Source organism: Aphelocoma coerulescens, chromosome 13 (genome assembly GCF_041296385.1).
Source record: "Aphelocoma coerulescens isolate FSJ_1873_10779 chromosome 13, UR_Acoe_1.0, whole genome shotgun sequence".
Taxonomy (NCBI): Eukaryota; Metazoa; Chordata; class Aves; order Passeriformes; family Corvidae; genus Aphelocoma; species Aphelocoma coerulescens.
In genome coordinates, this window is record NC_091027.1 from 17,510,701 (window position 1) to 17,523,311 (window position 12,611).

General features: G+C 55.9%; 1 protein-coding gene across 4 annotated transcripts in view; it reads left to right on the forward strand.

Moving 5' to 3' along the window:
* PCDH1 (protocadherin 1) overlaps positions 1–12,611 on the forward strand; it is a 56,206-nt gene that overhangs the window by 25,704 nt on the left and 17,891 nt on the right. For all 4 annotated transcript variants that reach the window (XM_069028878.1, XM_069028876.1, XM_069028879.1 and 1 more), the window contains exon 4: positions 4,517–4,736. In XM_069028878.1, coding sequence (XP_068884979.1) covers positions 4,517–4,736 — 220 coding nt within the window. The remainder of the gene's footprint in view (positions 1–4,516; positions 4,737–12,611) is intronic.

Here is a 12,611-nt window from a genome sequence, read left to right on the forward strand (position 1 = left end):
GTGGAGATTGCAAAATTGTTAATTATGGAGAAAAATGCAAAAGTATTCAATAAATAGTTGGCGTCATCTGGGCTGAGACATAACAACGTAGGATGTGGGACCTGCCCATGCACTGGGAGCCAGCAAAGGCGTTCAAAAGACACATATTTGACACGTTTGGATGGAATAATTTGTGCCAAAAAGTGGGATCGCTCTGCTCTGAGGTGTCCATGGAGCTGGGGAACGGGCAGGACTGGGAGGGCAGCGATGCCACGAGCAGCTGGAAGAGCTGGCTGGGGCTGTGCAGTGCTCGCTGTCCTCGGCAGCCCCAGGGAACAACTGGATTAATGGCTAAGGCAGGGAATGGCTGATGGAAATAGCACTGACGTCAGTCACTGTGGCTGATGGCAGGGGACACTGGGCACTGGTGTTACGTGACAGGTCCGGCTTTTAAACCTTTCCTTAGGCATGGTCCTGGCCTCTGTGAGGAACAAGGTCTGCTCCAGGCGTTCCTGTGGGGCTGGAGAAGCAGAGCTGGTTTATGTTGGGTACAGAGCAGCTGGAGACTGATGGATGTGCCTGCTGATAATGGGGACTTTATCATTATTATTATCATTATTATTACCATTATTAAGTCTTTTACATGGACGCAACTCTCAGGTTGGACAGCAGCAGGAATTTCCTGCATGGAAAGGGTGCTCAGGCCTTGGCAAGGGCTGCCCAGGGAGGTTTGGAGTGCCCATCCCTGGAGGTGTCCAAGGAAGGGCTGGAGGTGGCACTCAGTGCTCTGGGCTGGGCATCAGGCACAGCTTGGACTCGATGCCCTTGGAAGCCTTTTCCAAGCTGGGATTCTCAGCACGGCATTGTGAGGCAGATCTGGTTTATCCAGAGCTTAGAGAAGGAAAGCTCGGCTGGGATTCCTCGTGGAGCGAGGTTCTCCTGGAGCTGCTCCTCGGCGCCGGTGCCCTGCTCGCTGCCGTTCAGCGCCGCAATCAACGGTCTGGAAGGAAATCTAAAATCACTGCTGATAAACCTGCGGCTGCCACGGAGATTGGCGGAGTGGGAGATGGTGCTGAGGACGGAGCAGTCATGCAGAGCAATCCAGATTGCTTGGTAAACTGGGCCCGTTTAAACAAAGTGCATTTTAAGCCGGCCCAGCGCGAAGCTGCGCGCGGAGGAACGGGGAATGCTGGCTGATATCCTGGGAAGTGCTGACTTGAAAATGGATTCGGGGTGATGAAAATGGATTACACTGCGTGAGTAGCTCAGGGTTAAGAGGCTGGCACAGACCTCAGGTGGAAAAAGCCGCGAGGTTGGAGGGGCAGGAAGGCGCTGGAGGAGGCCCTGGTGAGATGGCAGCTGCAAGGGTCACCTCTGATGAGGAGTGGGGAGAAACTGGGGCAAGGAAAGGTGAGGGCCCCAAACCAGATTTGCTGTTTGCAGGTTGGGACTTGGCCCTGCTGTGTTTGGCTCCTCAAACAGAAGCTCAGGCCTGGCCCGACTACACTGCACAAGCAGCTCCTTGTGCAGAGGCTGCTGCTGGCTCAAAGGCTCTTTAACCTCCCGCAGAAAGGTCACACCAAGCCCAGCTTCTGCGAGCCAGGGCCAGGCAAATTGATTCCGTGCCTTTCCATGACTCCAGAGCGGGTGGAGAGCTTCCCAGGGCACCCGCTGCTGGGGCTGGGCACAGCGGGAGGGGGACGCTCCCCGTGCCAGGGCCACGCTGCCCTGTGGGGCTGCAGGGACAGGGCTTGGGAGCCCTGCAGTGAGAGGAGCCCTTTCGAGGGCTGCCTGGCACGAGGTGACATTTAGAGGAGGTGTTTTTCAGGTGAAAGCGCTGCTGTTCGATGGAGCCCCCCGGGGGAGGCATGGTGGCTGTCACAGGCGGGCTCTGGGAGGTTGTTTGTTTGTTTGTGTTACGGAGCCCGGCTCGTCTGGCTGGGCTGGTACGAGCACGGAAGGAAAGCAGGAGCCCGGAGCTCGGGATGAGCCGCTGCCAGGCAGGGAATTGGTGTCAGCCGGGCAGGCAGGGTGCAAGGGGAGGCTGGGGGAGGGCAGTGCTGGGCTTTACACGCTCCCCGTGGGCTAAGAGGGCACTCCGGAGGGTCATCGGCACCTGGGCAGTGCTGCCTTGTCCTCAGCTCCTCCAGAGCCCTCCTGAGAGGGGCTCGCCTGGGCCCTAACGACAGGGATTGCACCCTCTGCTCTGGCACCCCATGGGCACAGGGTGCCTGTGCCCCATCCTGGCAGTGTCCCAGGTCAGGCTGGACAGGGCTTGGAGCCATCTGGGGTAGTGGGAGGTCCCTGCCCGTGAGATGAGCTTTAGGGCCCTTCCAACCCAGCCCATTCCATGATTCTGTGACTGCACTTGGCCAAACCTTGGCCAAACCTTGGCCAAACCTTGGCCAAACCTACCACTGGGTTATTTTTACCATAGTGATCAACCTGGTCTTCCCTGCTGCAGGTGGAGGACACTCCTTCTTATCTGCTAGTGGTCCCAAACACAGACTTCTCCATTCCAGCCTTTGCCACCCTCAACCTTCTCTTCCCTGAACCAATTTCTCTCTTTTTTAAAAAAAAAAAATTCTCATGGTTTCTAACAACTGCTTCTCTGTTCTCTGCTGAAGTGGGGCACGTCTCCTCCAAAGTGGTGCCCAGCTCAGCCTCCTGACGCCCAGCAGAGCTGTCACACCCCAGCCTGTTCACACACCCCGACACTGCTGCATTTTTGGGTGGGAGGTTGGCACCGTGGGTGGATCCCCAGCCCGTGATGTGCAGTGATCCTCAGCCAGCTGCGATTACTCCTCGAGAGGGTGCAGATGTGACAGATCCATCCCACATCTGTCACGCCAGCAGTTCATGAAAACAGCGCCCAGCAATGGGCTCAGGACACCACCCGGAGATTTCATTTGATCCATGATCCCAGCTGAAAGGGCTCTCTGCAGTAATTCCTTTGGGAATAACACTTCCCAAACGATTTGCACCCACCCCGCACTACATTACCCAGGCAGGGATGTGCCGTGCTGCACCTCCGCTGTTTGCTTGCATTACTTATGAGAAAAATCAGCTAAAACAGTGTCAAAAAAAACTTCCTCAAGTCGAGCTGGAGCACTGACTGCTCCTCCTCCTTCCACGAGGCCTGCTGTCTTTTCAAAGGAAGGAGTTCAATGGCTTGACATGTTTGTTTGTGACAAACCTACAGTGGCTGTTACTCATTTCCTTGTTATCTTGTAGGTACTTACAAAGAGTTCTTTTATCTGCTTCAGTATTTTTCCAGGAACTGAAATTAAGCTAACTGTTTTATAATTCTCCAGCTCTTCTTTTTTCTCGTCATTAAAGACAGGCGCTATTTTAGCTCGCTCCCAGTCTTCTGGAAGCTCCCTGATTCTCTACAAATTCTTCAGGAAAAAAAACCAAAAAAAGTCTTGGGAAAAGGGGAAAAAAAAAACCCAAACCAACCCAGCCCTAAGAGCTCGGAAGTTACTTAAATCAGGTCTCTAAGCATCTGTGGTGAATTTAATCAGGTCCAACCAACCTTAAAGCAGCTCATCTAAATGCTCCCTCTGTGTTCCTTCCCTCTGTTCGTCTCAATTCCTTCCCCTTCCTGGCCGGTGCTCGCTGTGTGTGGGACGCCTGATTGCCACTGATTTGTAGTAAAGACACCAGCACAAAAAAAGGTATTCAGCCTAAACGATGTGTTGGCTCCTCTCTCTCCTCGTCACCTTCAGATCCCCGTCAAATAATTCCCGTCTTGGGCTTCTTCCCGCGTTTATGGTGGAGAAATACCGTGGTGGCTTTTTCTTGCTCTCGGTGTTTGTGTTTCATTCCCTGCTCTTGCCCCTTGAACTCGTGCTACCCTCTCCACTCCTCGGTAATCACGCCAAAGAAGGATTTGGTGGAAGGATTTGGAGCGGGATAATGATGTGGCTTAATGGCTCTTGGCAGGGAGCTCCTCCCCGAGCGTGAGGCAGAGCTGGGGAGGGAAAGTGTGAAGTGGGGTCTTTGAAATGCTGGAGGAGCACACACAAAAGCGGCGCTGGTGGTGACCTGGGTGCAGAATGCGGAGGATGGGAGCTGGGGTCAGGCCAGGGGCTGGCAGGGCAGGGAGGATGGCGCTGTGGCTCCGTGCTGGGCAGTGATGCCATCAGAGAGGCTTTGGGGTGGCCTTGGCCGCGCAGGGCTTTGGGGTTGGGTGGGGGACCCGCAGGACGGGGACACCCGGTGAAGGGTGGGGACAATGATTCAGGAGGCTGTGCCTATGAGGGACCTTTCCAGAGCCGTCCTGCCATGGGAGGGGACATCTGGGTGACAGAAGAGGCTGGGACAGAGCCGTGGAGGGAGTGATGGGTTGGGGGAGCACAGGGACCACGCGAGGTGTGCTCCCTGCATGTGATGGGGGGCTCTTGGCTGGGATGGAGCCTGGTGCTGAGTGTGTCAGGATGGCTCTGGGGGCTGATGATGGGGTCAGGTTGGATGACCCCACCCTTTGCCTGCATCTGCTCGGTGGGTGATGCAACAGCTTCTCTCTTGCCTGCAGTTACCTCATCGCCGAGTGACGTTCTCTGCAGCCAGCCAGGCTCAGGACCTGCAGGACCCCTCCCAGCACAGCTACTACGACAGCGGGCTGGAGGAATCTGAGACCCCCAGCAGCAAATCTTCATCAGGGCCCCGCATCGGGCCCCTGGCCCTGCCCGAGGACCACTACGAGCGCACCACGCCCGATGGCAGCATCGGGGAGATGGAGCACCCTGAGAACGGTACGTGCCCGCCCCCCGCGCCTGTCCCCTCCCCTGGGACCTGCACCTGAGGCTCCTGGTCCTCCATGATCCATGTCCCCGGTGTGGGTGACGTGGAGCTCGGCTGGGGCAGGCTGGCCACGCTCGGCTTGGTGGGAATGGGAGGATGGAGAGGAGGTGAGGCTCAAAGCAAGAGAGCAGCAAGGACGTGGTGGGGAGGGGAGAGGTGGGTGAGGGAGGGGAGGTCTGGGCGAGCTGTGGGACGGGAAGAGTCAGGGAGACAGGTGGGTGTGGCAGGGGACGGGTGGGGCTTGGAACGACGCAGAGAGGGGCCCCGACTGGGTGGTCCGAGATGGCAGCACAGGGCCGAGCAGAGGGGCTGTACCCCAGCCTGTGGGGAGCTCATGTCCACAGTCAGGGGTCCCGCGGGTGCCTGTCCCCACCGCAGGGGGTTTGGGGCGTGCTGGAGCTCCCCACGTGTGTTTGGGCTCGCAGCTGCGGGAATTCCAGGGGACAGAGGGCAGAGCAGCTTTAGTGGCACAGGCTGGGCTGAAGGGATCCGTGCAGTGGAGGCTCAGTGAGCGTGGTGGTGGTGGTGGCAAACCCCAGAGCGACGTGTCCCGCTGTCACCGTGCCCCTCGGGTCACCTCCCGGTGGGGTCCAGCTTTCCCTGAGAACCCCTGGAGGTGTCTGCGCTGTCACCGCGGGAGAGCCGCTTCCCCCCTGCCCCGGCGCAGCTTCACCGCGGCCGTGCTGCTCGTGCTGCCCCTGTGCTGCCCCGCCTGGCTGCAGCCCACCCCCCCAGCTGTCTGCTCCGGCCAGCTCCCGTCGCTTCCTTGGATTTGGCTCTGGCTGTGCACATAACATCTTGTCTCCTGTACCTGCTGCCTTCTGTGCTCGTGTCCCCAGGGGAGGTGGCTGTGGAGGTGGCAGGGTCAAAGAAACCTCTGGCAGGGAAGAGGAGGAGGCGGCAGAGGGTTCTCCTGAAGTCTCCTCCTGTTTCTGGGAGCATCCTTGATTTTGGGGCAGGTGTGTGTGTGGTGGGAAGGTGGCTGAGCGGGTGTTCAGCTGGTTTTTGGGGAGCTGCAAACCCGCTGGGTCCCTGTGTTATGGAAATGGACAGGTCTAGTGGAATGTCTCTTCCCAATTCCCAGATTATTCCTGGAGTAACACTGGAGTTCTCTGTGCTACAACCATTGGAGCAAGGCACGGTGGGGTTCCCAAATCCTTCTGTTGCTCCTGCAATGAGGCACTGCCCTGTCTAGGAATGTTGTGCAGATCACTTTCTTCCCAAAAGTGTCGGTCAGTTGCCTGGGAAGAGCAGTTTGGAGCAATTCCTGGAGCCCTGGCACAGCGTGACAGTGCTGGGCTTCCCAAGTGTTCTTGAGTACCTGGAAGAGAGGCTGGAAGGGTGGTGAGCAAGGAGATGCCATGTGGATGAGCTGAAGGTGAGGCAGTGGTGATGATGGACATGGAAGAGGGAAGGCTGAGACCTGGAATGTGACAGGAAACTCGGAGATGATGAGGGAGGAGAAGGGCTAAAAGTAGAGAGAGGAGCACCTGGAAGGTGGAGGGCAGAGAGGGCTGTCCTGGGATGTTCCTTGGGATGTTCACTGTGTGCCCAGTGGGGATGAGCAGAGCTGAGGAAGGCCAAGGCTCACTGCCTGGAGCCCCTGGGAACGGCTCCCTGCCCACAGCATCACAAACCTGCCCTAAAACCCAGTTCCCTTCTTGGCACAAGGTGCTCTGTGTGTGTCCACCTCCCAGGAGGACGGGAATCACCCCACACCCATCCACCACCAGCTCCATGTGTGGTACGGGCACCGCAGAGGCTCCCAGGGAACAACCACAACCCTGCTCTGCTCTCCATCCCCCAGAATTGGCTCCCTTCCCATGGCAGGGCTTGGCAATCAGGCTCCAGCAGCTGCTCTGACCTGCACTGGGTGCAGAGGCCGTGGCAGGCCAAGGCTCTGGGGAATCCACCAGCATTACCTGGAGCTGGTCCTGGGGCTCTGCAGATAATCTGGCACGGCACTTCAGGGGACCTGAGGAGCTGGGGTCAGGGTGGTGATCCTCTAAGCAGACTGTGATGGGACCCTGGCACTGGCAAAGGTGATTTGGGGATTAGGAGGCGCTGGGGGTGTTGTGTTTGCTCTGTCCCCTGCCCTCTCTGCATCCAACCACACCTCGTTTGTCCAGAGAAGGGTCATGTCTTGCTTCCTACAGAGAAGGAATGATGCAGGATCACCATGACCTTTTGGGAACTGTCCCACCATGTCCTTGCCTTGGCTTCATCAGCAGCACCAGCTCCTCAAAGTGATCAGATCTTGATTTTTTGGGAAGCTGGGCAGACTAAGCCGTTCTTGACCTTCTGTTAAACCGCAGAGATGCGCTGGATCCCGCACCCCCATCCCGCGGCACGAGCGCGAGGCTGACACGACTGTGCATTTTCTCAGCTTTCATCTGGTTATAAATATCCAACATAACAGGGCTTCCATTGCTTTCTCCAGGAGATTATCCCTGCAGCCGAACCAATCTGATAAGCAAGTATGCAAGGCTATTTATAGCTTTTCAACTAGAAGACAGATCCATGCCTTTTCTTTGTAGATGGTTCTTCACTTGATTAACACACATCTCAGTGTCCTCCTTTTTTGGACCCTTTCTGCTGTGCAGACTGCAGGAAAATGCTGTATTGCAGGGGCTGAGCCAGGCCCTTTGCAGGAGGAATTATGCTGGTTCTGGTGAAGACTCCTCCAGGAGCTCGGCGCTGCCGTGGCAGCTCCTCAGTCATCCCAGGCGTTTGGCATCGCCGCTGTTTCCCCTCGCTGCCCGCTGTTTCCTCCCCAGCATTTCCCTGGGCTGCTCCCCACCTCGGTGGGGCACGCTGAGCTGGGAGCAGAGCTCAGTCTCGCGCTTGGCCACCCGCTGCTTTCCCCAAAGACATCTGTTCCCCCCCGGATCCCAGATTTGCTTGGGTTGGAAGGAGCCTGGCAGCTCCGTGGAGGCTCTGCCCTGCCATAACACACGCGGGGCTTGGGTGGGGACAGTGCCAGCCGCTCTCCATCGGCCGTGGAGGGAACTGAGCAGGATTTCAGGAGCAAATATGAGCAATTTAGGATCTGTTACGTGGAGCCTCTTTTCCCTCTGTCCCTGTGAGGTGTGAACGTTTCCGAAATTGTGATTTATTGGATGAGGCATTTCTGATTCGTGTTTTTCCGCCCCCAAAATCTGTTTTATGGCTGTTATTTAAAGTGGGGACCCCATGCCATTTTTAATGCATGCAGTTACAAGCCTGCTCGGAGTATGGAATTAACAACCACCTCATGAGCTTTCCCGACGCTCTCTGTGCCGTAGGGTCCGCACTTCCCAGATGTTCACGAGTTTATCCTCACAGTTCCAGCGAAGAAACTCCGCCATAGGTGGGGAATGAAATAGGAGATTGCAATTTGCACTTTTCCGAGGTGGCTGCTCGCTCTGGGTGACCCTGGATGAGCTGGCAGCTCCTCCCTCTGCTGTTTTCGGGATCCTGGTGTTCCAGAGGCACGAGGCAGGAATCCGGCTGGTCCCAGATGCCGCAGCCCAGGCTGCTGCTGACATCCGAGGTGGGAGCAGAGCTCGGCTTTGGGACTTTGTGGCAGAGCTGGTTTCAAGCCCTCCTGCCTGGTTTTGCCAAGCCCAGCCTTTCCCGGTGCTGTCCCAGCCCCTCCCAACACCTCGGCACAGCTGGAGCGGATGGATGGAGATGCTGCTCAATAAAACCCCGCCAGCCCAGGTTTTCCTTGGTTTCAGGGAAGATTTAGAGGCACGCATTGCAAAGCTGAAAGGAGCAGCTTGTCTTACCCGTGTGCGACACGGCCATGAAATCCCAGCCCGTGATTTCTGCTGGGAGCTTTCCTTTGGGAATTTCCCACTTTGTTAGCACAGAGTGTGAGACCCCGGGGGAGCCGTGCCAGTGGCAGGTCCTCTCTGCCCCTTAGTTTCACCAGTCTACACTTAAATCCTGCTTCAGCTCCTCCCTTCTCTTCCCACGGAGTCCCACAACACCAGAATTGCCTCTCCTGGTGCGTACTCGGAGATCCCATTCAGGCAACTCAACATTTAAAGATCTCTTTGAAAGAAAACTGAGTCAAGTCCCTCCCTGTGAGCAGAGCCAAGGCAAGGGATTTTGGCAGCTGGGTCTCTCTTCCTCTCCTCCCACCCTTCCAAGCGCTCCTCCCAGCCATTGCCATCTGCTCCTGCCACCACCACAGACCTGCAGCCTCCTTCCTGGGCAGCAGCAACATCTGGCACATCTTGGATGTGTGTGGTGCTTTTTGGCAACCCTTGCAGAGGCAGTCTGGGGAGAAGTTTCCCTCCTCCTCTTTCCTCCATTTCTGATTATAGTTCAAGCCTTCCGCTCCTTCCGCTCATTTTCCTCTCTGCATGGTCTCCAATTTGCCCACAAGCTTTTGGTGGGGTGGATGTGTCCAGGTGATGGCCCAGAGCCCCCCAGCAGCATTTGGTGACACGCACAGCAGCTCCAGGTGCAGGGATGATGTGGCTGGGAGTGTTTGTGTTCGCAGCGTGACCGTGGCATGGAAACACGGCTGCACCTGGCTGTGCGTGCGCCCTGCAGTGCTGTGGGATCATGGAATGGCGTGGCTTGGAAAGGACCTTAAAACCCATCCAGTGCCACCCCCTGCCATGGGCACGGACACCTTTCCCTATCCCAGGCTGCTCCAGCCTGGCCTTGGGCACTGCCAGGGATCCAGAGGCAGCCACAGCTGCTCTGGGCACCCTGTGCCAGGAACAATTCCTTCCCAATCTCCCATCCATCCCTGCCCTCTGGCACTGGGAAGCCATTCCCTGTGTCCTGTCCCTCCATGCCTTGTCCCCAGTCCCTCTCCAGGTCTCCTGGAGCCCCTTTAGGACCTGCAAGGGGCTCTGAGCTCTCCCTGGAATTTTCTCAACACTGAGCTCCCCCAGCTCTGAGCACCTTGAGAAGGTTGGATGGCTCAGAGGATTCCCAAGCCAACCATCCCTTTTTCCTGCTCACCACGAGGATGGATTCGCAGCCCTGGGCAGTCACTGCCTCCTGCCTCTGCTTTAGTGCCAGTCATGAGCTGCTTTTTAAGGTTCTCACTGCGATTGTTGTTCAATTCCTCGCAGCCAACAGATGGGACAAAAAAATTACATTCTGTCTCCTTCCCTGGCACGGAGGCTCCTCTAGATCTTAAAACCTATTCTCTTTTTCCTACATTATCTCTAAATGTCCCTTTTGTCTTGCAGAAAGAGTTCCAGGCACATTTGCAGTCTGTGGAGTTGGGTTGGTTTTTGTTTTTGCAAATGTACCCTGCAGCACTTCTGCTTTGTTGCAGAGGCTTTGGAATGCCTTTGTCTGGGGTGTGGGATGTGGGATTCCAGCTAGCTCCCGGTCCTTGCAGACTGGGATCCAGCAGGTCACGCATCTGCCCAGCTGAGCTTGGCCCTGGTTGCTGCTTGGACTCCTCTCTAGCTGAGACATTGTGGGTTTGGGGTTTTTCCAACTGATCTTCAGCCCTTTTTAACACTCCAGGGCTGGAATTCCTTTTGTTCCCAGTCCTGCCCGGGTTTAGGGTGTCCACATTCTTTGTGACCATCTCCTGCTCCTCATCTGCCTCTGGAAATTCTCTCTGGGTCCTTCAGTGATCTTCAACACCTGCATTTCTCCAGAAGAAATCCGGAGCTTCTCTCCTTTCCACACTTAATGTTGGTTCACCCCCAAAGCCGGCTCCTGATTTGCTTAATCACCGCTGGGAAAAGATTCTTATCAGGAGAGAAAACATCCAGCAGATTGCAAATGGCCCTGGATTGCCCCATCCCGGTTTCAACATTTCTGCCTGAGCTGTAATTCCAGCCCTATTTCCTTCGTTTCCATATTTTCTGGGGAAACTCTGACGCCAGAGCTGCTCAGGGCAGAGCAGCTGTCCTGCCATGCCAGCCAGGTCACCTTCCTTAATTGTCCCCAGGAGCCCGGGGTAAACAGCAGACGGCTGTTCCCCTGCCCCAGGAACGAGCACATCACTCCCAGCTCCTGAGAGCGCCTTTAATCCTCTCAAGACCTTCTAAGAAGGCTGCTCCTCGCTTCCGACATTGTCCGAAATAGCTGTAATAATTCATCTGCCTCTCTTGCCTCAGCAGGATTATGTGGTAGCGCACACATAAGGCTGTCCTCGAGTTCTCCAAAGATCCTTGGCGGATCCTGGATATCTTTAGAGCAGTTATTTGAAGAACCCACATTTCCCTGTTGGATTTCAGTTGCTTTTTTCCCCCATTCCTGTCCCTGAGGCCACGTGGTGTGGTTGTGAAAGGTCTGGGCAGTGCAGTCACTCGGCATCAACGCCCAAGAGACAAAATCTCCATATTTCAGTGGGAAAGTGCCTTCTCCTGGGGAATATCTGGGTCCCCATGGCTCTGTGTGTGCCTGCTGCATTCAGGATTGGATTTTGGGAGTTTTCCGCTGTTCCTTGCCATCCTGGGCTGGGCTGGGATCTCCTCCATTCCCTCTTGCTGGTGGCAAGCTGGTGGAAATCCGTGACTGTCCTCTCGCTTGTGTTGTGTCCTTCACATTCCTCCCGCTCTGAATTTACTGGATGGAGAAAACTTCATCATTTCTCCTAATCTTTATTCCTCTTCCCACCTGGAAGCCCTCCCCAGGACGCTGCTGTGCCCATGCTTGGTGAGTGCACAGCTCAGGGAGGTGACCCTGCCCTCACTGTGTGCATTTTCTGGGCAATCCTGCAGAGACCCCAGGCCTGGGGAACCCACTGGGAGCTGCTGACCCCAAACTCGCCCCGCTCCTTGGGACCACTCTTAGGCTCAGTCAGCTCCATGGCAAGCTTTGAGAGTTCCCTTAAGGGAATCAGCTCCAAACAGGTGGGAGTAGAGAAGTTTTTAGCTAGGAACTCTACATGAGCTCCTCGAAGGAAGGCGACTTCTGCTGTCCCAGGGAAGGGAGGGTTTCCCATCTCCCCAACAAGGGAGGCCAAACTGTGTCATGGAACAACTCCAGTGCAAGGCAGGAGCATTTTCCACCACATTCCACCTCAGCAGGCCTGGGAACGGGTTCTCACCTGGCAGAACACGACCCCAGTGACATTAAAACAGGGAACCCAACCCACACAGGACTTGGCATTTTCCTTTTCCCTGGCAATGGTTGCAAATTCCGATGCAAATGCCCATGCAAATGGTCATGCACAGCTATTCTTATCTCGGGGCCAAATCTTAACATCCCTTCTTTGGTAGAAAGTCGATTTTCCAAAAATAGTTTACGTCAGCCTCCAACTATTCGTGGCTTCAGCTCGAGTTCGTTAAACCCAGTTCCAGGAAGAGTTTTCCAAATTAGATCCGCAATGGGAACAGGAGGGTGGGGCCCTTCTTTGCCTGTACCATGTTCCTCTCCAGGGAGGATGTTTCCTCAGAGTGAGGGGTTGGGTGAAGCTGCTTCAGGCTCTTCTTTGGTGTTTTCCAGCACATTTTAAAACACTCACCTGAACTGGGGAGCTGCTGCCGCTCCTTTGGACAGGTGGGGACAGCTGGGAATGGGAAGGATGATTTCTGTCGATGAGCCACAACACTCTGGGTGGTTTGGGAGCAGAATAGGTCGGTCCCCTCCTGCCCCTCTTGGCCGGCTCATCCCTGTCCTTGTGCCATCCTGCTGTCCCAGCACAGCTCCATGGCCAGCTGCACAGGGGAGTGAGCAGGCTGAGGTGTTGCTGGGTCACTTTTTTTGGCCATTTTTGCTCTCCAGACAGAGCAGTTTTCCCACCCTGCCTGCTCCGTGGCTCCACAAAGAGCTGAACTTGCAGGGATTCTGCGGGAGGCAGGGATTCTGCGCTTGGCATTCAGCTTTAGAACACGTCTAAACCAGAAAAAGCC